This window comes from Ornithodoros turicata, chromosome 10, assembly GCF_037126465.1.
Source record: "Ornithodoros turicata isolate Travis chromosome 10, ASM3712646v1, whole genome shotgun sequence".
Lineage (NCBI taxonomy): Eukaryota > Metazoa > Arthropoda > Arachnida > Ixodida > Argasidae > Ornithodoros > Ornithodoros turicata.
Window position 1 is genome coordinate 16,795,025 of NC_088210.1, and position 21,731 is coordinate 16,816,755.

General features: G+C 45.8%; 2 protein-coding genes and 2 long non-coding RNA genes across 5 annotated transcripts; 2 read left to right on the plus strand and 2 right to left on the minus strand.

Moving 5' to 3' along the window:
* Nucleotides 1–1,996: 1,996 nt before the first annotated feature.
* On the minus strand, nucleotides 1,997–7,987 carry LOC135369742 (carbonic anhydrase 6-like). Its single transcript, XM_064603260.1, has 7 exons — nucleotides 7,984–7,987; nucleotides 7,575–7,634; nucleotides 5,462–5,626; nucleotides 5,257–5,393; nucleotides 4,475–4,567; nucleotides 3,151–3,372; nucleotides 1,997–2,251 (listed from the first exon to the last, which is right to left on the minus strand). The coding sequence occupies exons 1-7, from the start codon at nucleotides 7,985–7,987 to the stop codon at nucleotides 1,997–1,999; spliced, it is 936 nt and encodes a 311-aa protein (XP_064459330.1).
* Nucleotides 7,988–10,063: 2,076 nt separating this feature from the next.
* LOC135370200 (uncharacterized) lies at nucleotides 10,064–11,127 on the minus strand. Its single transcript, XR_010415245.1, has 2 exons — nucleotides 10,984–11,127; nucleotides 10,064–10,595 (listed from the first exon to the last, which is right to left on the minus strand). It is a non-coding gene; the product is annotated as an uncharacterized LOC135370200 (long non-coding RNA).
* Nucleotides 11,128–12,237: 1,110 nt separating this feature from the next.
* Nucleotides 12,238–13,434, plus strand: LOC135370201 (uncharacterized). 2 transcript variants are annotated; one of them, XR_010415247.1, is made up of 3 exons: nucleotides 12,238–12,457; nucleotides 12,811–12,939; nucleotides 13,154–13,434. It is a non-coding gene; the product is annotated as an uncharacterized LOC135370201 (long non-coding RNA). The 2 variants fall into 2 exon arrangements; XR_010415246.1 differs by having other exon boundaries at nucleotides 12,238–12,369.
* A 6,911-nt stretch (nucleotides 13,435–20,345) lies between these two features.
* Nucleotides 20,346–21,447, plus strand: LOC135369743 (uncharacterized). Its single transcript, XM_064603261.1, has 7 exons — nucleotides 20,346–20,375; nucleotides 20,473–20,507; nucleotides 20,611–20,659; nucleotides 20,769–20,824; nucleotides 20,930–20,985; nucleotides 21,086–21,141; nucleotides 21,247–21,447. Exons 1-7 carry the CDS (start codon nucleotides 20,346–20,348, stop codon nucleotides 21,298–21,300), a joined length of 336 nt encoding a protein of 111 aa, XP_064459331.1. The 3' UTR covers nucleotides 21,301–21,447.
* Nucleotides 21,448–21,731: the final 284 nt, after the last annotated feature.

Genomic DNA, 21,731 nt, shown 5'->3' on the forward strand with positions numbered 1-21,731 from the left:
AAGTCATTTCATCTCATTTTAGACTTGATTTTTAAATGCAATTACCTCATAAATTGCAAACGTTCATGAAATACATTAGTTGGGGGGGGGGGGGGGGGTAGAGAGAGTTAACTGTGCGTTGTGTGCTGAGATTCCAGCGCACGTTTAGTTCGTTCATTATCATAGTTATCTCGTGACCCTAAAAACACGACCTGCGTTAGGTTTCGACATTATAGCTCATGCAATCAACTCTGCTATCATTCCCGGTTATTTTACGATACAACATAAGCTAGGGTTCCGCGTTTCCGGCATTTGCCGGAACATACCGAAAATCACCCGCAGAATATTTTCTTGGAAATTAGGCACATTCCGCGAAAACTCCGAATTATACTCTTGCATACGGCGCTATATGCCGACAATGCCGGTACCTGATTGCATTTTTTTTTTCCTCCGGGGCATCACATTTTGGTTTTCCCTCCACCCCGTTTCCAGGTGTAACGCGGGGAATACCACCTCGTAGACCCACTAGCCTTTAGCTCAGGGAAAACCCTTCCCATTTATCCCTGGGTCGAGGGGGTTCCAGAACACGTGGTACCCTCTGACAAAGGAACGGAAATTCTTTGCGTTCTCAACGTCCTCCTACTAAGCTGCCCTGCTTTCGTGAGTCATTATGGCTGCCGATTTTTCGGCATCTATTTTTGGAGAGAACGTTACAGATACAACAATATAGAACAAAGTGCAATCTGGGCGGTTACTTCTGTAATTAGATAATTACGTTAAAATATTCTGATCAACAAATATAGAACAAGTATCTCCGAATTTATAAATGCGAAAACATATAAATGCCGAAAAACACCCGCACAATCTCCCCAGGAATAAATGCCGAAAACGCGGAACCATAAACATAACCAGCGTACAGTATCCCGTTCCGAAAAGTACATCATTTTAGAATCCTTTGGTAACGATAGCTCGCTATCCTAAGCGTGCTGGACTAGCCTGCCCAATATAGAGTTGGGCCAACATCTCCATTTATACCAACCAACCCAAGCAAAAAGTACAACACACTCTATCGTGTGACGGTGAAGCGTAAATGATGTTCACCGAGGGTGAATTTGCCAGCTTATGTTCCTCATGCCACAGATAGGTGCCTTTCAGGTATGAATATTTTTCCATATATGCAACACAACACGAAAGATTGCATAAGCAGAAACTACGTCATGGACCTGGTAAAGGGGTAGTAGTACTTCGTGGGGGCACTGCTCAATATAAAAGGTGGCGCTTTCTCTCTCTCCCTCTACTTTGTGCTTCGTTCAGACACTCACGTGTATTCCCCTTCTGTTCAGCGGCTGTAATGGCCTTATGTTGTCGAGACTTGTCCAGTCCACAATAGAACCGGAGAGCTGTCTGTGAAGATGACGGAATAGATCAACCTGTAAAAAAAAAAGGAAAAGAAAAACTGCGAAATAACCTCGCCGATGCGCTGCCATGTGGGCAATTTGGAATCCGTTAAAATGCATAACCGTCCAGCACTGGAGTCACCAAAAGCGGTCCACAGTACATCAATAGCATTGTCAATTGTGTATGTCAATGGCATGTAAGCTGCAGAGGTTGATTCAACAGAAAGTACAAAGCTTTTGTCGATGTTCGTCAATGTCAGTTTGTTATTTGCTGTCTTTTCTTTTTTTTTTTTTTTTTTTGTCTTGCAGGTTTCGATGTCAAATCAGCGAGGGTGGTGGTACTGGTCATGATTTGAAAAGCTTGACGCAGTTGGCATCATAATTGTAGGCAGCGTCATCCGGTCATGACTGTATAGCTGGAAGATGGGATGATCAGAGTACGAGGAGATTAGAGTCGATGGTTCAAATATGCGAGGGCAAACACTTCTAGCACTGAGAATGAATTTAGACTATAAAGAACGCCTGTAAGTAGAAGCCTGCTCGCACGAAGGAAATTCCTTAGTGGCCTCCTCAGTATAGCTTTGGCAGTGCTTTACGCACGAGCAGCCTTGAGGACTGTATCACGTGCCCGGAGCACTACGGAGGCTACTGAGGACACCAATGAGGAATTTCCTCAATTTCCTTCCTACAAGCGGAAGCCACCGAGGAATCTCGTAACGGTTCGTGCAAGCAGACCCAGGATGCCACTGAGTTCGTGCAACTGGCGTGTCTTTCATGGATGATGCTAAATTAGCTAAGCGACCATGGCATATAGTCCTCGTCTTGTAAGTCGTGGGCCAATTTCTGTCGCGGAGTGTCACGGTGATAACGACTGCCTGAAGCAAAGCGCGTACCACATTACCTTACACCGTACAGGTCCTGACAAAAGTTTACGGAACACGCGAGCCGTGTATTATCCCGTCGGTGCGATACCCTAGCGGCAAGCGGGAGCGGGCTTGTTCACTCGTTCAGAGGGGTGGTTTAGTGCGCCGGCAGCGACACCAATTCAAACCACGTTTCGAGCACATTCAAGCGATATCGAAACTACCGCGGGGTGTCGCTGCCAGCGGACTCGGTCACCCCTCTGAACGACTAAACGAGTCCCTTTCCATTCTGTCACCGGCTGTGCTCTCTGAAGTTTTCCGAAGACTTTTCAGACGAATGTCGGCAGAGTTCCCCCTGAAGTCGGCCCAGGAAGCATACTAACCCCCTGTCCCCCACTCCTTCCTGCTGTCCTCTCTCCGTCCGTTCACGTCTGTACTCATAGCCACAGTTGCTTCGCGACGCTAACACGGTATTTTAAAAAAGTCCCTTTCGGATCGCCGGTATGGTGTCGCAAAGAGGAGGAATTACACTGCTCGCGTGTTCTGCAAACTTTTGTCGGGACCTGTACGAGAATTAAAATATTTCTTCATTGTCGAGTTCTATTCGATTGTACGCTATCGCATTGCGTACGCTATAAGATAGCGTTGCCGCCATTGCGCATGCAGAGTAGAAGCTTACGCAAGAACTGCTTGCGAGCGTGCGCTATTTTTTTAGGGATAGCGTGCGTTGAAGACGACCGCTTGGTGACCCTTGCGCCGGGAGTGCTGCGTTGAACGCGTATAGCGTCTGATCATAGTAGATAGTGTACGATCCACTAAAACTATATAATGCTTGCCTCGGCCAAATCTCGTTGTATATAATGTTGTAGAACGAAGCGTAACGTTTGACGTTCATAGCGAATATTTCTTACTTGTTTTGCGCCGACAGAGCTCGGAGGGTAAAGTAACGTCCACGTGACCACTTCGTCACATAATGGTGTCGTAAGGGAGCCAGGGTAGCGAAAATACGTGGAAATATACACGGGCAGGAGGTCATCTAGGGCCATGGCGATGGTGGTCTTCTGGTGAGGATCGAGGACACGACTGATGCCACTTAAAAGGCGTCGAAGCTTGGGATTGGGGAGCGCTCGCACCTGGGGATAGAAGTACACATGACATGAATGCGCTCTCTGGAAAAGACTGTCTAGGAGGCCAATGGAGTTGCTACGGGTTTCTCGATCCCTTTGCATCGCAAAAGAAAGGAAGAGTGTGTTAAAGTGTTACTAGCGCTACGAGGTAGGGGACTGTCACTACTTGGGAAACATCATTGCCAAACAGGGCTCAGTTCGAAGCAAGACAGCAACCAAACGTGTGGATTTTAACATGGCTACTCGAGCTAACCGTAAGGTATTACCAGATACAGTGAACACTCGTTATTATGACCGTGGTCGTTCCCGAAAATTTTGGTCATAATGCGGAATTGTCATATTAACGAGAGGGATTTGCAGAGCTTTCACTGCATTGTTCCCCAGGTGTATGGTCGTAAAGCGGGTATGTCAGATTATCGGGGGTCATATTAACGAGGGTTCACTTATATATATATATATATATATATATATATATATATATATATAGACAAAGTACTTATTTGGTGGCTTAATAAGAAACGAAAGGTAAAAAGATTCATTTAAGCCAGTTGGATTAGTCTGAACAAAGTTCAAACGCTTAGGAGCATCTACTACCTCACATATTTTTTGTGCATAATCTGCACTTCATCAGGTGATGATTTCAACACCTGATGAAAGGAGAGACTAAGTGGGACTAATGAAGACTTTAAGGGGAAAAAAACGGACTAATTTTCGTCCGTTTAGTCCTAAATGCATTGCCACAACCATTAGCCCGTTTCCAGGCTACCTTTTTTTGATTCCGTGTTAGCACCGCGAAGCAACTGTGGCTATGAGCGGCGTACAGATGTGGGAAGATGGAGAGAGGACAGCAGGAAGGAGTAGGGGACAGGACAGGGGGGACAGGAAGTAACCGTCTCTCTCAGCACGGTGCTGAACACGCCTCGATTCGCCGTTTGTGTCTTCTTTCTTCGCTCCTCAGTATCATGGATTCCTTGCCATGGATACTTCACACCACCTAGCTTGTTTACTCTTTATTACTTCACACCTTCCTTTCCGCTTGTGCGCTTAATTAAGCAGAACTCACTTTATGCACGTTGTTTCCATTACTCGGAGCGTTATGCATTATTACCTGAAAGAGTGCTGCTACAACTTCCAATCCATCGTCATGTTCTCTTGCGGAGTTGATGTCCTTGTATTTGCCGTTGTAGAGCACAAAGTGCGCCTGGAAGTTAAAAAAAGCAACGGAACTATGTAATACATCACTAAGCCCCCGTGAAATTGTGATTGACCACCTTAGGAGAGATAATATGAGCTATACACACTATGTTTGTTAACTATATTAGTACCAATGTTAATGATGCGTTTTGCTCGCCTTAGACGAACATCGTATAGACTCATTATTGTACACTTAATGGCGCCTAATGCTGTTATATATATATTTATCCAGGCGGGCGCCTCTTGTCGAACACCTCGCAAGAACGTCTGCCCCGGCGAACGTCAACGCGGTATGGGTCCAGATCGTGCTGACCACGTAAGAAATTGGAAGCCACACCAAAGTTGTCATAAACCAATCATAAGTGCAATAGATACCACGTTGGACCAATAAAAGGTCTAGACGATAGCGACCCCTGTACGCCGTGTTCGTGAAGGCCTGTTCAAAATGTATTTCGTGGTTCTTTCCAGAGCAACATATTATATCTGCGACCAAGGGCGCGCTTACACGAACCTTGAGAGAATTTCTCAGTGCCGTCCTCAACAGCCTGGCAGGTGCTCTACGAACTAGCAGCGTTGAGGACACTAGCGTGCACACGAAGCTACTGAGCGCACAACTGAGGAATTCCCTCAACATTCGTGCAAGCGGGCCCAGGTCTACTGAATTATACGTGAACGTATGCAAGAATTCGTCCTTACCTCCATAGCAAAGCGCACGCCGTTGACCACGTGTTCCGACGTCCAATGAAAGTGAAGGCTGTCAAAGATGTAAACCTCACCCGTACTTGGATTCTCCACTCGTGGTATAAGCTGTCCTGGAGTTGCCGTTACCACCACTAGGAAGAACACAAAACCCACAATTCCCGGTAGAGCCACTTGCCTCCCTGTGCGAGCTGTACATTACCTGTCGCTCCGACATTCTCGACTGTATATTGCTGGATCTTGCTGAATCCCCGCAGGTATATCCGCCCTAGCGTCCTGTTCATGTGCACCATTGAAGTGCTTATGGCAACGGGGGACTGGCGACTGCCCTTGCATTTCGCGAAGATTCTCGGCCACTTGGATGGTCCTGCGATTCCATTTCACAGACCTAGCTGCTTCCACTATTGTGACCACTTGGTACGTTGCCTATAAGTAAGATATGGCAGCGTCCTTAAAGGGACTGTCGCGTCCGACCCGGTTAATTCGGGAATTATGGCGCCGTTTTACTCATTGTTCATCATACCGACAATAACGCCGTAAATCCGACGCGAATTAGTGGTGTACTTTCTGTGCAATCTGGTGTAAGACATCGCAAGAGCAGATGACGGATGTTGAGAGTCCCTCTGTGGAAATCGGAGAAAACGTCACTCGGACAAGGCCAATCAGGGATCGCCCATTGGCGTGGACAAGTCCAATCAAGGGGCGGCCACCTAGGTAGAGAGAGCCTGCTTACTCGTCGACGCGACGTAGCAACTAATAATCAGCGAATCAGGATCGTGTGTACAACGGCGGTAGCCAATCAAGAACGAGCCTTCAGCGGTCGTAGCCATGAAGAGGAACCACCGTCGTCTACGAGCAGTGATGGAATGTCCCCGCGTACTAAACGAGAAAACTTTAAAATAAAGCTCAAAACGGCCCCATATCCTTCTCATGACTGATTTTCTGGAATGCGTGTTGCACTTTTTGTACTACAGGTCCCAAGTTGGCTACAGTCATTTCCGGTTTCCTGCATTCCCAGAACGGCGAATTCGGCATTCGGCGAATTCCCAGAACGGCGATTCACTGATTTTTGGCGAATTAAAGTCTGTCATATTTTCAATACATGGGGGATGCAACAAAATCACTTCTCTCGGCGCGCCCGCCAGAGATATTTGAGCCAAAATGATGTCATTCCCTACAGTAACAGTCGGGGAGTTGATTGCAATCGACAAATTGGAAAAGCTTACTGCAGTTTTCCAGATCCCTGCGAATGAAAATAATGGCTCTGTCGTTTGCTCGCATGTTGTGCAGGTTGGCGCCGATTACATTGTTTCCTTAAACCGCGGGACGAAAGCAAAGCTAATAAAACAATTTTGCGACGGTGCCAGCCCTCCGGAAGCGAACGTTAACTAGAGTGCATGAGTCCGCCTTAAGAGCTTGTTGCTTATACCTCGCAACATAACACACATGTAATATGTCGCCTGTCAAAATTGCTCGCGGCCATACCATTTGCACCTCGTCCCAGCGCCGCATTTGGAGGCTAGCGGTAGCGCCACTCAGCGGCCCGGTTATTGCTTTTTCAATTTATGCAGTACTTTGTACTTCAGCTTACCTTAGTATTTTTGTACAAGCGGTGTACGTCCCATGGAAGATCCTTCTTTCTAAACTTGATTATCATCATCGTTGTACGCGTTTTCCTAGGAGCTGTTGCTGTCGTCTGCTACGGTAGTCGTATGTCCGCTTCTGGACGTTCAAAATTCAAATTTCCATTGTCCAATCATAATGTACATCTCGCGGGCCGATGTGTAGCGCTCCTAGCGGATCGTGTGGACGGGCCCCTCATAGCTGTTGCCGACTATGACATGGTCGGTATAATCTACTAGGTCGTGAAATTGCTATAGAATCGGTCGGGGCGGCTTCGGGAGTGAAACAGCCCTCATTTTAGCAACACTGGCGCCCATGCGCTCATGTCATGTTTAGAGCTTTTCTTGTTGTGATTTCGGTTTCTGCGCCGAGTGCCGTAGACGTCACTGCGTTGACCCAGTGTTATGCGCACGCAATGTAGTTTTCCCGCCGTACTTGACGGCCAATGCAAAATTGATGTCTACCTCGGTACAATGTTGCCCGCAATTTTCAATTTTGATTTTTTTATAAAACAATGAGTGCGATTGGGACGAAAATCGTGACGTTAGAGACCTGAGAGCGTAAGCCATTGAACAAGCTCATTTTATGAGAGTGTGCCGTAACTGCGTTCCGGTGCCTTCAAGGTCTTCTAACTTGCTCACCGCGACAGATTCCCTCAGCTTCATTATTCTAGCGCGACAGTGTTCCCTTACCTAGGCTTGAGTCGTACGACCATTCTATCCCGTAAGTCGGTCCCACGCCGCACGAGCACTCTGAAAAAGAAAAAGATAAAAGGTGTACAGGTGCTCATATGTCTTGAAAGATTTGAAAAGCGTTGCCACATGAATGACCCTTTTGTTAAGTACCAACCGCGAGAGCGAATGATAACCAGCCTGTTCAGCTACAACTATTCTTATCAACTTATACCAACGGTGTAGCAGTTTGAATATGGTATACGGTTTTTGGTGCTACAGTTCCGAGGTCGTGCTAAACACTGGGAGATGGTGGTATCGAGTCCAAAAAAGGGGGATGTTCTTCAGTCACGTATAAACAGTTGAACGCGAACCTTGGAACGTGGAACAAGTGGAACCTTGTGGAACGCATGTGAAAATAGTGACTCACCCATTCTGAATACCGTTTTAAAGAACAAAACACGAGGCAGTTTGAACGAAGAACTATACATTGTCAGTTATGCCGGCTAGAGTGGTCATGATAACTTACTCCCAAGCAAGGACGAAGCGACAGTGAAAGCCATGCAGTAACGTAACGAGAGCATCTCTTCCCGGTGCACAACGGAAAAGATACGTCTTCTTCGAGGCAGGAGGGCTCCCAGCCAGCTGCGCCAACAAGAAGGAGGAAAATAAACATCCGAAACTTGTAGGCCTTTAACTCTGCGCTGAAACCGCTTCAAATGACCGTGACAATACACACACGAGTGCGTGCACAAAGTTTCCAAATATCGTTTTTGTACAATGCAGCTTTTCGTGCGTCCTCTTGTGAAAGATCGTTTACGGGGCGGGTCCGGTGAATTGTCGATCGAGAGATTAACGCTGTGTAAAGACCTGAGTAAACGTTTCTTCTTTAAAGTAAGTTCTTCTGAGTAAACGAGCGCTTCTCTTTTTTTGTACGCCCAATAGCAAACCTCATTTATGGCCTGCGGGTTATTTACTGATACAAGGAGTATTAGTGTACAATGAACGTGCGAAACTGAAATTATAACGCAGTGAAAGAATATAATAATGTAAATTACTGCCCAAAAAATTTGGCTGCACCTTTCGAGCTATGTGTCAAGCGTGTGTAAATATACAGTAACTGTGTAGGGCAGTCGTTCCGTCTTAAAAGGGGCACATAAGTGGGAAAATTTCTACTCATTGAATGAAAGATGTTACCTTGAAAGCAATATAAAAGGAACGATATTCATCCGTTGCGTCGTTCGTGATGCGCGAAGAACGAAACGGTCAGTTTACGGTCTCCCTCTTCTCTCCTTCACAAGAAGGGCGGCAATGTGGAGCGGCCTCCTACTGGACTCCTCAAACGATATCCCGCGATGATTGGACTGGTCGTTTGAAGAGTCCAATAGGAGGCCTCACCACACTGTCGCCCTTCTCGAGAAGGAGAGAAAGACGGAAAGCGTAAGCTGCGGTTTCGTTCGTGCATAAACCACAAACGACGCAATGAATAAATCCTGTTCCTTTTTCATTGCTCTCAAGTATTTAGAAAGTAGTAAGAAATATTTTGCGCTTAATTGCCCTTTTACGAGTGTTCAGTGGAAATATTTTTCATGATGGCTCGTGACGACCACACGGAAACTGCATTATAACGGCAGTTTCCTAGAGAGCAGCCATCTTGCCTGACGTCACCCATTCGCCATTACAGCAGTGTGGGGGCGCCACGGCCGCGCCCAGTGATATGCACAGATGCCAACGTGTCCCGCCTCCACCATTCAGCGCTGCGGTCATTCGTGTTCCAAAGCTATTTCCTCCGAACTGATCGGGTGGGTGTACTCTTTGCTGAACATGCACGAGGGTCCTTGAGCCGCATAGCAACAGTTATGTGCCACGTGGAACAGCTGCGGATAATGTGACAAGGGTGTGGCTGTAGGTATTTCGCTTTCGCACGCTTATGCGCGTGTGGTTTTACACGCGTGAGTTTCGCTCATCTTAACTGCTGTGTGTACGGCTAGTGTCAAAGTTAACTTGAACAACGCTCCAGCCGGCGAGGAGGGAAGAGCCGCCCTGGCAGCGCCAAGCAGAGAATGCTTTCGTAACGTGGGTCACCCCCTCTAACTGTAAACAGATGACCAAAAACCGCCTTTATTTCTAAGCACCGCCAGGGTCCGCAGGCCGGAATGGCGTTCAAGTTAACTCTGATGCGAGCTGTACCCTTTTATTCCTACCCTTAATTCTTACGTGGCACAGGTCCCGACAGAAGTGTACGGAACACGCCTATTAGAGTACCTTTTCTTCAGCCTAGCGGAGAGCAGAAGCGGGCTCTGTCACAGGGACGGGCGAGTGCGTTGGCTGCGACACACCGGTACTTTCGGTATCGCTAGAATGCGCTCGCTACCGGCGCACTCCTCAAGTGAGCCCGCTTCCTCACGCCACGCTGGATAAAAACTCTCGCGCGCGCTCCGTAAACTTCTTGGGACCTGTACCCATCCCGACATGTCTATAGTTGCAGCCCCAGAGAACACAAGCAGCGCTCAGGTTAACCAACAGTATGTTTATTCGCATACACCGCCGTTCCCCGCAGAAGACCACTGCGTCGTAATCTGTCCGCAACAGCCGTCAAGATGCATTTCTTTTCCGCGCTTTACGGCTTAAATTACGGCTTCAGGTTCCCTCTCAATAGAGAGGGATACTGCACGTGTAAGGGGGCTATCAGCGATAACAACTCGCTGTCGCCACGCCCCCTCCCACCTTTTCAAACGGGGCTGTGCAAGATGTCATCGGAAGGACAGCCACGAGCTAGCTGCTGGCTGTACTCTTCGCAGGAAGACTTCGCCGGTGATTCGTACGGCCGTTTGGCAAGCGTCGAAGTCGGTTAGGAAGTCTTGAACTGGAGGGGTCGCTGTGGCTGGAAACCGTCGATATCCAGTCAAGTTCGGGCGCAGCAGGCTGTTCGAGGACTGAGGAGGTGCTGAGCTGTTCAGATAGTGGCGTACAGAATGAAGTCATCTGCTGTTACAGGTCCTGTGCCGTTGGACCACGGCAGTCGAGAGAGCTGGTATTCCTCTTGAGCGGCATGACCGGCAAGGAAAGAGAAACGGCGGGAATCAAAAACAGAACGCAGAAAAAAACAAGCGTGAAACATTATAGCGAAGACAGCTAACAACTATCAGCTTATCCATAACGTAAAAACCCTCGACTCGGAGACAAAACACAGACAATCTTTTTTTGTCCCCCGGTTTTGGGTTTAAGTTATGGATCTATACCACCAGCTCGCTTGCTACCTCTCTATCAGCTCATGTTCCTTGGACACAAATGGCCCGACAGGTCGGCCGCCCCAAGTTAGGCGCCAAATTGTGGGAATTTAGAGTTAATCCCACCATCTGTCCAACCCTCAGAGAATACAAGCAACATTCAGGTGAACCAGCAACAAACAGCAGAATTATTCGCTTACATCGTAGTTCCCTGCTGTAGACCACTGCCGTAATCTGGCGACTGCCGAAAGAACCCGTCCGCCGCTCGCAGCATAGTTGTTGCTCGTACCAGTCGTCAGGATGGCTCTCCTTTCTGCGCTGCTAGCGCTACGGGTTATATAAGCTTCAGGTTCCCTCGCAGGAGAGAGGGAAACCACACGTGTGAGACCACTATCGGCGATAGCACCTCGCTATCGCCACGCGTCTTATCTAACGAAAGACCATACTAAAAGATATTTTGGTTTTCCAGAATAAATGCGCGTGCCATTTTGCCTGCACGGCTCCCCACGCGGCACAATGTACTGAAAGCCGAGTGCAATAGGGGTGGACGGTATGTGTCTTATCGATGTTCCTTAGTTTCACGAGTCTGTTCAAGGCCTTCCACCTACCCGTCCACCCCTATTGCACTTGACTTTCAGTACATTTTGCCTGCACGGCTCTGCTGCTCGCGGTGCCACCACTGCCCTCACGAGTTGCACAACGATGAAACATTGGATTTCTGAGCGATGCAAACCATGCATAATATTTTGCTTTTAATTTTACTTCCTATAACATGCAACAACAACAACAACAACAACAAGAAAAACAGAAGGCTACAAGATACTGGGGAAACAACCTACATTATGTAGATCGACGTGCCCCAGTCCTGCTCTTAAACCATTACAGTGGTTAAAAAGAGCTAGGGAGATTGCGTAAATTTCATGATATCACGATACAATAAATATATATGAACAACCGGAAGAATGAGCACAATATAACACTTAGCACAAAAATTCATACTAGAAACTTAACGCTAGAAGATTGCGTGACTGGTAAGTACTTAATAGTAGAAAGCTGTGTGACAGTTTGTTTATTTTACGAGAAAAATAACATCCTGTAACAACTACGTCTACAGGGCGAGAAAATAACTGTGTGCCGCATTTCATTTGCGGTATTTGAATTTGCCACGTGGCTAGTGTGCGCAAGCACGGTGCTTGATCATTCTTTACTAGTTTTGCTAGACTGTGGAAGTAAGAATATTTCGGTAATGTATCGCCCTTATGAAGGGTAAGTCTGTGAAAATATGCTTTATGCTCAGGATAACATTGTTTATTAGTGGCCTCGAACTGCATTTTGTCTGTAATGCTACTCGTGTTATCAGCAGGTTCACCTCAAAGTTTTCACGTGACATTATCAGGCTGTTATCTAGACGTGCGTGATTTTGGTTTGACGGTGGCGTTTAGCGCCCTCTGTTATCTGTTCTCACTCTGACAAAGAACGGGACGTGGGAGCATGCGCAGTGAATATCTTTACAGAACAGAAAAGAATCATCTGCACGTCCTCGGCGCACCTCCCCAGCACAGCAGGGAAAGCACTGATGTTTGGAGGTATTTTCCCGCCATCTTTTTCGCATAAACAACACGGAGAGGCCCTCCGTACGTGCATGTAATCTTCCTTGTTCGCATAACCTACAAGGTATAGCCTGTTCAGATGCTCTCTATAGACTAAGCCTAACGTGAACCTGAAAGTTGGCCAGCCCATTCCGGAAAGTAATCTCCGTACCAGATCAATAGAAGGCATAACCATGAAAGCTGTGCCATAATGTAACATATTGTGCCAAACGCGTTCAAATGCACTAGCTTTATATAGGGCAATCAGGGATAGCAGCATAAAGTCTCACAGCGTCACGTGGTCATCGGATGTCACGTGGTGGTGGTGGCTGTCAATAAAAGTATCGGTCGAAACTAGAATTTAAAAAGCTGAAACCGAAGAAAGTAGTAAAATCAGGAAGCCCCTTAAACTCAAGGAAGTGTCTCCGTTTATTCCAGGATACAGCCCCAAATACATATCCGAACAAGACAACTTTATTTGAGTGATGATACGATTTGGCTGTTTCATCGGCAGGGGCGATACTCTACCCCATTCCTCGCTGTAATTTGGTTCATGAGCCAGACAGAGTGAGTACCAAAATGCCAGGTTGTCCAAGAAGGATATCAATGCTTTCAGGGTGAGCGTTGGCTGGCTAGATTTGATCATGGAACCAGAAATGTTGTCATGATGACTGGAGTTGAGTTGAGTAGTTAGTCTTGTAGAGCCTATAGTCTTCTAGTTAGTCACTGGTAAGTTGGTAGTGCGAGTGATGGAAGAGCTTGTGTTCTATATATCTTCCAGATGACCACATTGGATTTTCTTCGAAGGCATATCTTGGAGAGTCAGCATGTCTGCGGCGGTAACGTCGCTGAGCTGTAACAGCCACGCTTGAGTTGCATCCGATGAATTCCTGACGAGAGGTATATTTCATGGCATCCGAAAAGTGAGCGTTGGATCAACTCTTGCAAGCATTGACGTGGAGAGAATATCGGCCAGGGACGACACTAATCGTCGAAGAATGGAATACATATCAAAAAGTCACGCAACTAATAAAATGAATAAAGATCAGAAATAGTCGAGAAGCAATATCAGTCGACAGTAATGTTCTACAAGTAGAAATAGTAGTAGAGATATTGAAGTCGAGTATAGAACAAAGTATCCATATAGTATCAATGGATAAGAGGTTATCGAAATGCAAGTCCTAAAATATCGGGAGCAGTTTCAGGTAACCGTCAGAAATGTCACACTTCCATGAATGATAAAATTGTAAGTAAAGTGAGCCAGACACAATTGTTCGAAGTACTCGGAGATAATAGTCAAACGACATCATACTAATTTCGTAGAGGCAGCAAGAAATATTTTCATAACTTAAAAACCCGAGACCAGGGGACAAAAAACGACAAACACAGACAAGGCTGACAAGGCATTTTTGGCTGACAGTAGCCTGCAGTACGACCAGTACTTCGACAACGGCACCCTTTCAACAACCTTCATCACGGTTGTGCCACATGGACGTCAGATACATGAGAAAGATATATATAAATTTTTCACCTTCCTTTCAGACATGACTATTCCATTTTCAGTGAAAAATAATAAAATACTCCTATTGAGCTGAAATCAGGCACACATACTCAGTAAAAGGTCCTCTTTACTGTGCAGGTGGACAGGGGCTGGAAGAAGGACCCCCAAAAGGTGGCCTCAGAAAACAGTAAGAGGTTAGTCTTACTGTCTTTTCTATTTTCAGTGAAAAAGAATGAAAGGCTCCTATTGAGCTGGCATTAGGCACACACACTCAGTAAAAGGTCCTCTTTACTGTGCAGGTGGACAGGAGGTGGAAGAAGGACCCCCGAAAGCTGGCCTCAGAAAACAGTAAGAGGTTAGTCTTACTGTCTTTTGTATTTTCAGTGAAAAAGAATGAAAGGCTCCTATTGAGCTGGCATTAGGCACACACACTCAGTAAAAGGTCCTCTTTACTGTGCAGGTGGACAGGGGCTGGGAGAAGGACCCCCAAAAGGTGGCCTCAGAAAACAGTAAGAGGTTAGTCTTACTGTCTTTTCTATTTTCAGTGAAAAAGAATGAAAGGCTCCTATTGAGCTGAAATCAGGCACACATACTCAGTAAAAGGTCCTCTTTACTGTGCAGGTGGACAGGGGCTGGAAGAAGGACCCCCAAAAGGTGGCCTCAGAAAACAGTAAGAGGTTAGTCTTACTGTCTTTTCTATTTTCAGTGAAAAAGAATGAAAGGCTCCTATTGAGCTGGCATTAGGCACACACACTCAGTAAAAGGTCCTCTTTACTGTGCAGGTGGACAGGAGGTGGAAGAAGGACCCCCGAAAGCTGGCCTCAGAAAACAGTAAGAGGTTAGTCTTACTGTCTTTTCTATTTTCAGTGAAAAAGAATGAAAGGCTCCTATTGAGCTGAAATCAGGCACACACACTCAGTAAAAGGTCCTCTTTACTGTGCAGGTGGACAGGGGCTGGAAGTAGGACCCCCAAAAGGTGGCCTCAGAAAACAGTAAGAGGTTAGTCTTACTGTCTTTTCTATTTTCAGTGAAAAAGAATGAAAGGCTCCTATTGAGCTGGCATTAGGCACACACACTCAGTAAAAGCTCCTCTTTACTGTGCAGGTGGACAGGGGCTGGGAGAAGGACCCCCAAAAGGTGGCCTCAGAAAACAGTAAGAGGTTAGTCTTACTGTCTTTTCTATTTTCAGTGAAAAAGAATGAAAGGCTCCTATTGAGCTGGCATTAGGCACACACACTCAGTAAAAGGTCCTCTTTACTGTGCAGGTGGACAGGGGCTGGGAGAAGGACCCCCAAAAGGTGGCCTCAGAAAACAGTAAGAGGTTAGTCTTACTGTCTTTTCTATTTTCAGTGAAAAAGAATGAAAGGCTCCTATTGAGCTGGCATTAGGCACACACACTCAGTAAAAGGTCCTCTTTACTGTGCAGGTGGACAGGGGCTGGGAGAAGGACCCCCAAAAGGTGGCCTCAGAAAACAGTAAGAGGTTAGTCTTACTGTCTTTTGTATTTTCAGTGAAAAAGAATGAAAGGCTCCTATTGAGCTGGCATTAGGCACACACACTCAGAAAAAGGTCCTCCTTACTGTGCAGGTGGACAGGGGCTGGGAGAAGGACCCCCAAAAGGTGGCCTCAGAAAACAGTAAGAGGTTAGTCTTACTGTCTTTTCTATTTTCAGTGAAAAAGAATGAAAGGCTCCTATTGAGCTGGCATTAGGCACACACACTCAGAAAAAGGTCCTCCTTACTGTGCAGGTGGACAGGGGCTGGGAGAAGGACCCCCAAAAGGTGGCCTCAGAAAACAGTAAGAGGTTAGTCTTACTGTCTTTTCTATTTTCAGTGAAAAAGAATGAAAGGCTCCTATTGAGCTGGCATTAGGCACACACACTCAGTAAAAGGTCCTCTTTACTGTGCAGGTGGACAGGGGCTGGAAGAAGGACCCCCAAAAGGTGGCCTCAGAAAACAGTAAGAGGTTAGTCTTACTGTCTTTTCTATTTTCAGTGAAAAAGAATGAAAGGCTCCTATTGAGCTGGCATTAGGCACACACACTCAGTAAAAGGTCCTCTTTACTGTGCAGGTGGACAGGGGCTGGGAGAAGGACCCCCAAAAGGTGGCCTCAGAAAACAGTAAGAGGTTAGTCTTACTGTCTTTTCTATTTTCAGTGAAAAAGAATGAAAGGCTCCTATTGAGCTGGCATTAGGCACACACACTCAGTAAAAGGTCCTCTTTACTGTGCAGGTGGACAGGGGCTGGGAGAAGGACCCCCAAAAGGTGGCCTCAGAAAACAGTAAGAGGTTAGTCTTACTGTCTTTTCTATTTTCAGTGAAAAAGAATGAAAGGCTCCTATTGAGCTGGCATTAGGCACACACACTCAGTAAAAGGTCCTCTTTACTGTGCAGGTGGACAGGGGCTGGGAGAAGGACCCCCAAAAGGTGGCCTTAGAAAACAGTAAGAGGTTAGTCTTACTGTCTTTTCTATTTTCAGTGAAAAAGAATGAAAGGCTCCTATTGAGCTGGCATTAGGCACACACACTCAGTAAAAGGTCCTCTTTACTGTGCAGGTGGACAGGGGCTGGGAGAAGGACCCCCAAAAGGTGGCCTCAGAAAACAGTAAGAGGTTAGTCTTACTGTCTTTTCTATTTTCAGTGAAAAAGAATGAAAGGCTCCTATTGAGCTGGCATTAGGCACACACGCTCAGTAAAAGGTCCTCTTTACTGTGCAGGTGGACAGGGGGTGGAAGAAGGACCTCCGAAAGTTGGTCTCAGAAAACAGTAAGAGGTTAGTCTTACTGTCTTTTCTATTTTCAGTGGAAAAGAATGAAAGGCTCCTATTGAACTGGCATTAGGCACACACACTCAGTAAAAGGTCCTCTTTACTGTGCAGGTGGACAGGGGCTGGAAGAAGGACCCCCAAAAGGTGGCCTCAGAAAACAGTAAGAGGTTAGTGTTACGGTCTTTTCTATTTTAAGTGAAAAAGAATGAAAGGCTCCTATTGAGCTGGCATTAGGCACACACACTCAGTAAAAGGTCCTCTGTACTGTGCAGGTGGACAGGGGGTGGAAGAAGGACCTCCGAAAGTTGGTCACAGAAAACAGTAAGAGGTTAGTCTTACGGTCTTTTCTATTTTCAGTGAAAAAGAATGAAAGGCTCCTATTGAGCTGGCATTAGGCACACACACTCAGTAAAAGGTCCTCTTTACTGTGCAGGTGGACAGGGGCTGGAAGAAGGGCCCCCAAAAGTTGGCCTCAGAAAACAGTAAGAGGTTAGTCTTACGGTCTTTTCTATTTTAAGTGAAAAAGAATGAAAGGCTCCTATTGAGCTGGCATTAGGCACACACACTCAGTAAAAGGTCCTCTGTACTGTGCAGGTGGACAGGGGCTGGAAGAAGGACCTCCGAAAGTTGGTCTCAGAAAACAGTAAGAGGTTAGTCTTACGGTCTTTTCTATTTTAAGTGAAAAAGAATGAAAGGCTCCTATTGAGCTGGCATTAGGCACACACACTCAGTAAAAGGTCCTCTGTACTGTGCAGGTGGACAGGGGCTGGAAGAAGGACCCCCAAAAGTTGGCCTCAGAAAACAGTAAGAGGTTAGTCTTACTGTCTTTTCTATTTTCAGTGAAAAAGAATGAAAGGCTCCTATTGAGCTGGCATTAGGCACACACACTCAGTAAAAGGTCCTCTTTACTGTGCAGGTGGACAGGGGGTGGAAGAAGGACCTCCGAAAGTTGGTCTCAGAAAACAGTAAGAGGTTAGTCTTACTGTCTTTTCTATTTTCAGTGAAAAAGAATGAAAGGCTCCTATTGAGCTGGCATTAGGCACACACACTCAGTAAAAGGTCCTCTTTACTGTGAAGGTGGACAGGGGGTAGAAGAAGGACCTCCGAAAGTTGGTCTCAGAAAACAGTAAGAGGTTAGTCTTACTGTCTTTTCTATTTTCAGTGAAAAAGAATGAAAGGCTCCTATTGAGCTGGCATTAGGCACACACACTCAGTAAAAGGTCCTCTTTACTGTGCAGGTGGACAGGGGGTGGAAGAAGGACCTCCGAAAGTTGGTCTCAGAAAACAGTAAGAGGTTAGTCTTACTGTCTTTTCTATTTTCAGTGAAAAAGAATGAAAGGCTCCTATTGAGCTGGCATTAGGCACACACACTCAGTAAAAGGTCCTCTTTACTGTGCAGGTGGACAGGGGGTGGAAGAAGGACCTCCGAAAGTTGGTCTCAGAAAACAGTAAGAGGTTAGTCTTACTGTCTTTTCTATTTTCAGTGAAAAAGAATGAAAGGCTCCTATTGAGCTGGCATTAGGCACACACACTCAGTAAAAGGTCCTCTGTACTGTGCAGGTGGACAGGGGGTGGAAGAAGGACCTCCGAAAGTTGGTCTCAGAAAACAGTAAGAGGTTAGTCTTACTGTCTTTTCTATTTTCAGTGAAAAAGAATGAAAGGCTCCTATTGAGCTGGCATTAGGCACACACACTCAGTAAAAGGTCCTCTTTACTGTGCAGGTGGACAGGGGGTGGAAGAAGGACCTCCGAAAGTTGGTCTCAGAAAACAGTAAGAGGTTAGTCTTACTGTCTTTTCTATTTTCAGTGAAACAGAATGAAAGGTTCCTATTGAGCTGGCATTAGGCACACACACTCAGTAAAAGGTCCTCTTTAGTGTGCAGGTGGACAGGGGGCGGAAGAAGGACCTCCGAAAGTTGGTCTCAGAAAACAGTAAGAGGTTAGTCTTACTGTCTTTTCTATTTTCAGTGAAAAAGAATGAAAGGCTCCTATTGAGCTGACATTAGGCGCACACACTCAGTAAAAGGTCCTCTGTACTGTGCAGGTGGACAGGGGCTGGAAGAAGGACCCCCAAAAGTTGGCCTCAGAAAACAGTAAGAGGTTAGTCTTACTGTCTTTTTTAGTTTCAGTGAAAAAGAATGAAAGGCTCCTATTGAGCTGGCATTAGGCACACACACTCAGTAAAAGGTCCTCTTTACTGTGCAGGTGGACAGGGGGCGGAAGAAGGACCTCCGAAAGTTGGTCTCAGAAAACAGTAAAAGGTTAGTCTTACTGTCTTTTCTATTTTCAGTGAAAAAGAATGAAAGGCTCCTATTGAGCTGACATTAGGCGCACACACTCAGTAAAAGGTCCTCTGTACTGTGCAGGTGGACAGGGGCTGGAAGAAGGACCCCCAAAAGTTGGCCTCAGAAAACAGTAAGAGGTTAGTCTTACTGTCTTTTTTAGTTTCAGTGAAAAAGAATGAAAGGCTCCTATTGAGCTGGCATTAGGCACACACACTCAGTAAAAGGTCCTCTTTACTGTGCAGGTGGACAGGGGGTGGAAGAAGGACCTCCGAAAGTTGGTCTCAGAAAACAGTAAGAGGTTAGTCTTACTGTCTTTTCTATTTTCAGTGAAAAAGAATGAAAGGCTCCTATTGAGCTGGCATTAGGCACACGCACTCAGTAAAAGGTCCTCTTTACTGTGCAGGTGGACAGGGGGTGGAAGAAGGACCTCCGAAAGTTGGTCTCAGAAAACAGTAAGAGGTTAGTCTTACTGTCTTTTCTATTTTCAGTGGAAAAGAATGAAAGGCTCCTATTGAATTGGCATTAGGCACACACACTCAGTAAAAGGTCCTCTTTACTGTGCAGGTGGACAGGGGCTGGAAGAAGGACCCCCAAAAGGTGGCCTCAGAAAACAGTAAGAGGTTAGTCTTACTGTCTTTTCTATTTTCAGTGAAAAAGAATGAAAGGCTCCTATTGAGCTGGCATTAGGCACACACACTCAGTAAAAGGTCCTCTTTACTGTGCAGGTGGACAGGGGGTGGAAGAAGGACCTCCGAAAGTTGGTCTCAGAAAACAGTAAGAGGTTAGTCTTACTGTCTTTTCTATTTTCAGTGAAACAGAATGAAAGGTTCCTATTGAGCCTGCATTAGGCACACACACTCAGTAAAAGGTCCTCTTTACTGTGCAGGTGGACAGGGGGTGGAAGAAGGACCCCCAAAAGGTGGCCTCAGAAAACAGTAAAAGGTTAGTCTTACTGTCTTTTCTATTTTCAGTGAAAAAGAATGAAAGGCTCCTATTGAGCTGACATTAGGCGCACACACACTCAGTAAAAGGTCCTCTTTACTGTGCAGGTGGACAGGAGGTGGAAGAAGGACCCCCGAAAGCTGGCCTCAGAAAACAGTAATATGTTAGTCTTACCTTCTATTCCATTTTCAGTGAAAATAATAATATGCTCCCATCGAGTTGAAATTAGGCACACATACTCAGTAAAAGGTCCTCTTTACTGTGCAGGTTGACAGAGGCTGGAAGAAGGACCTCCGAAAGTTGGTCTCAGAAAACAGTAAGAGGTTAGTCTTACTGTCTTTTCTATTTTCAGTGAAAAAGAATGAAAGGCTCCTATTGAGCTGGCATTAGGCACACACACTCAGTAAAAGGTCCTTTTTACTGTGCAGGTGGACAGGGGCTGGAAGAAGGACCTCCGAAAGCCGGCCTCAGAAAACAGTAATATGTTAGTCTTACCTTCTATTCCATTTTCAGTGAAAATAATAATATGCTCCCATCGAGTTGAAATTAGGCACACATATTCAGTAACAGGTCCTCTTTACTGTGCAGGTGGACAGGGGGTGAAAGAAGGACCCCCAAAAGGTGGCCTCAAAAAACAGTAAGAGGTTAGTCTTACTGTCGTTTCTATTTTCAGTGAAGAAGAAGAATGATCCTATTGAGCTGAAATTAGGCACACATACTCAGTAAAAGGTTCTCTTTGCTGTGCAGGTGGACAGAGGCTGGGAGAAGGACCCCCGAAAGTTGGCCTCAGAAAATAGTAAGAGGCTAGTCTTACCGCCTTTTCAATTTTCAGTTTAAAAAAATATGTTCCTATTGAGCTGAAATTAGGCACACATTATCAGTAAAAGGTCCTATTTATTGTGCAGGTGGACAGGGGCTGGGAGAAGGACCCCCGAAAGTTGGCCTCAGAAAATAGTAAGAGGTTAGTCTAACTGTCTTTTCTATTTTCTGTGAAAAAGAATGAAAGGCTCCTATTGAGCTGTCATTAGGCACACACACTCAGTAAAATGTCCTCTTTACTGTGCAGGTGGACAGGGGCTGGAAGAAGGACCCCCAAAAGGTGGCCTCAAAAAACAGTAAGAGGTTAGTCTTACTGTCTTTTCTATTTTCAGTGAAGAATAATGATCCTATTGAGCTGAAATTAGGCACGCATACTCAGTAAAAGTTCCTCTTTACTGTGCAGGTGGACAAAGGCTGGAAGAAGGACCTCCGAAAGCTGGCCTCAGAAAACAGAAAGAGGTTAGTCTTACCTTCTATTCCATTTTCAGTGAAAAAGAATAAAATACTCCTATTGAGCTAAAATTAGCCACACATACTCAGTAAAAGGTCCTCCTTATTCTGCAGGTGGAATGGGATGAGAACGACTTCGGAAATTTGGGCCTCAGCAAACGAGATTAGAAGGAAAGGACGATGCGTCTTCGAAATTGGCGGAAGACGCCAAAATTTCATGTCGAATGTCAACTCGTTTGTAATGCTTATTACCTTGCATTCATGTGATTAAATTTTTGTAATTCTTTGATCCAATGTTGAATAAAATTAGTTCAGATCATATAAAGCGTGTGCCCTGTAGAAAAAGTGCAGAATGTTTGTTTTTGTGAAAGGTGAGTAGCCTATGCTTAAATGGCTTACGGAATTTAAGTGCTGGTATTATGCACCAGCTCTAACTGGAGCTTGCGAACACCTAGAGCTCAGTAAACAAATTATGTAACATCTACCCGTTACAAAACTGCAGCGCTTCCTCTAAGAATTCTGCGCAATTTAGGCAAACAAAATGAGGAAAAATGGACTCTTCCGGCAGGAAGCACACCCCTTGGACGAGTCCATTAATG

What these genes read in the sequence shown, in the direction of transcription:
- LOC135369742 (XM_064603260.1), bottom strand. An exon ending in GTCGTACGACTCAAGCCTAG is followed by an intron (nt 5,627 to 7,574) that starts GTAAGGGAACAC and finishes ATGGAATCGCAG; the next exon opens with GACCATCCAAGTGGCCGAGA. An exon ending in TTGTAGCAGCACTCTTTCAG is followed by an intron (nt 3,373 to 4,474) that starts GTAATAATGCAT and finishes TTCTATCCCCAG; the next exon opens with GTGCGAGCGCTCCCCAATCC.
- LOC135369743 (XM_064603261.1), top strand. Translation starts at nt 20,346, where the DNA reads ATGTTAGTCTTACCTTCTATTCCATTTTCA. An exon ending in AAAGTTGGCCTCAGAAAATA is followed by an intron (nt 20,660 to 20,768) that starts GTAAGAGGCTAG and finishes TTTATTGTGCAG; the next exon opens with GTGGACAGGGGCTGGGAGAA. An exon ending in GCCTCAGAAAATAGTAAGAG is followed by an intron (nt 20,825 to 20,929) that starts GTTAGTCTAACT and finishes TTTACTGTGCAG; the next exon opens with GTGGACAGGGGCTGGAAGAA.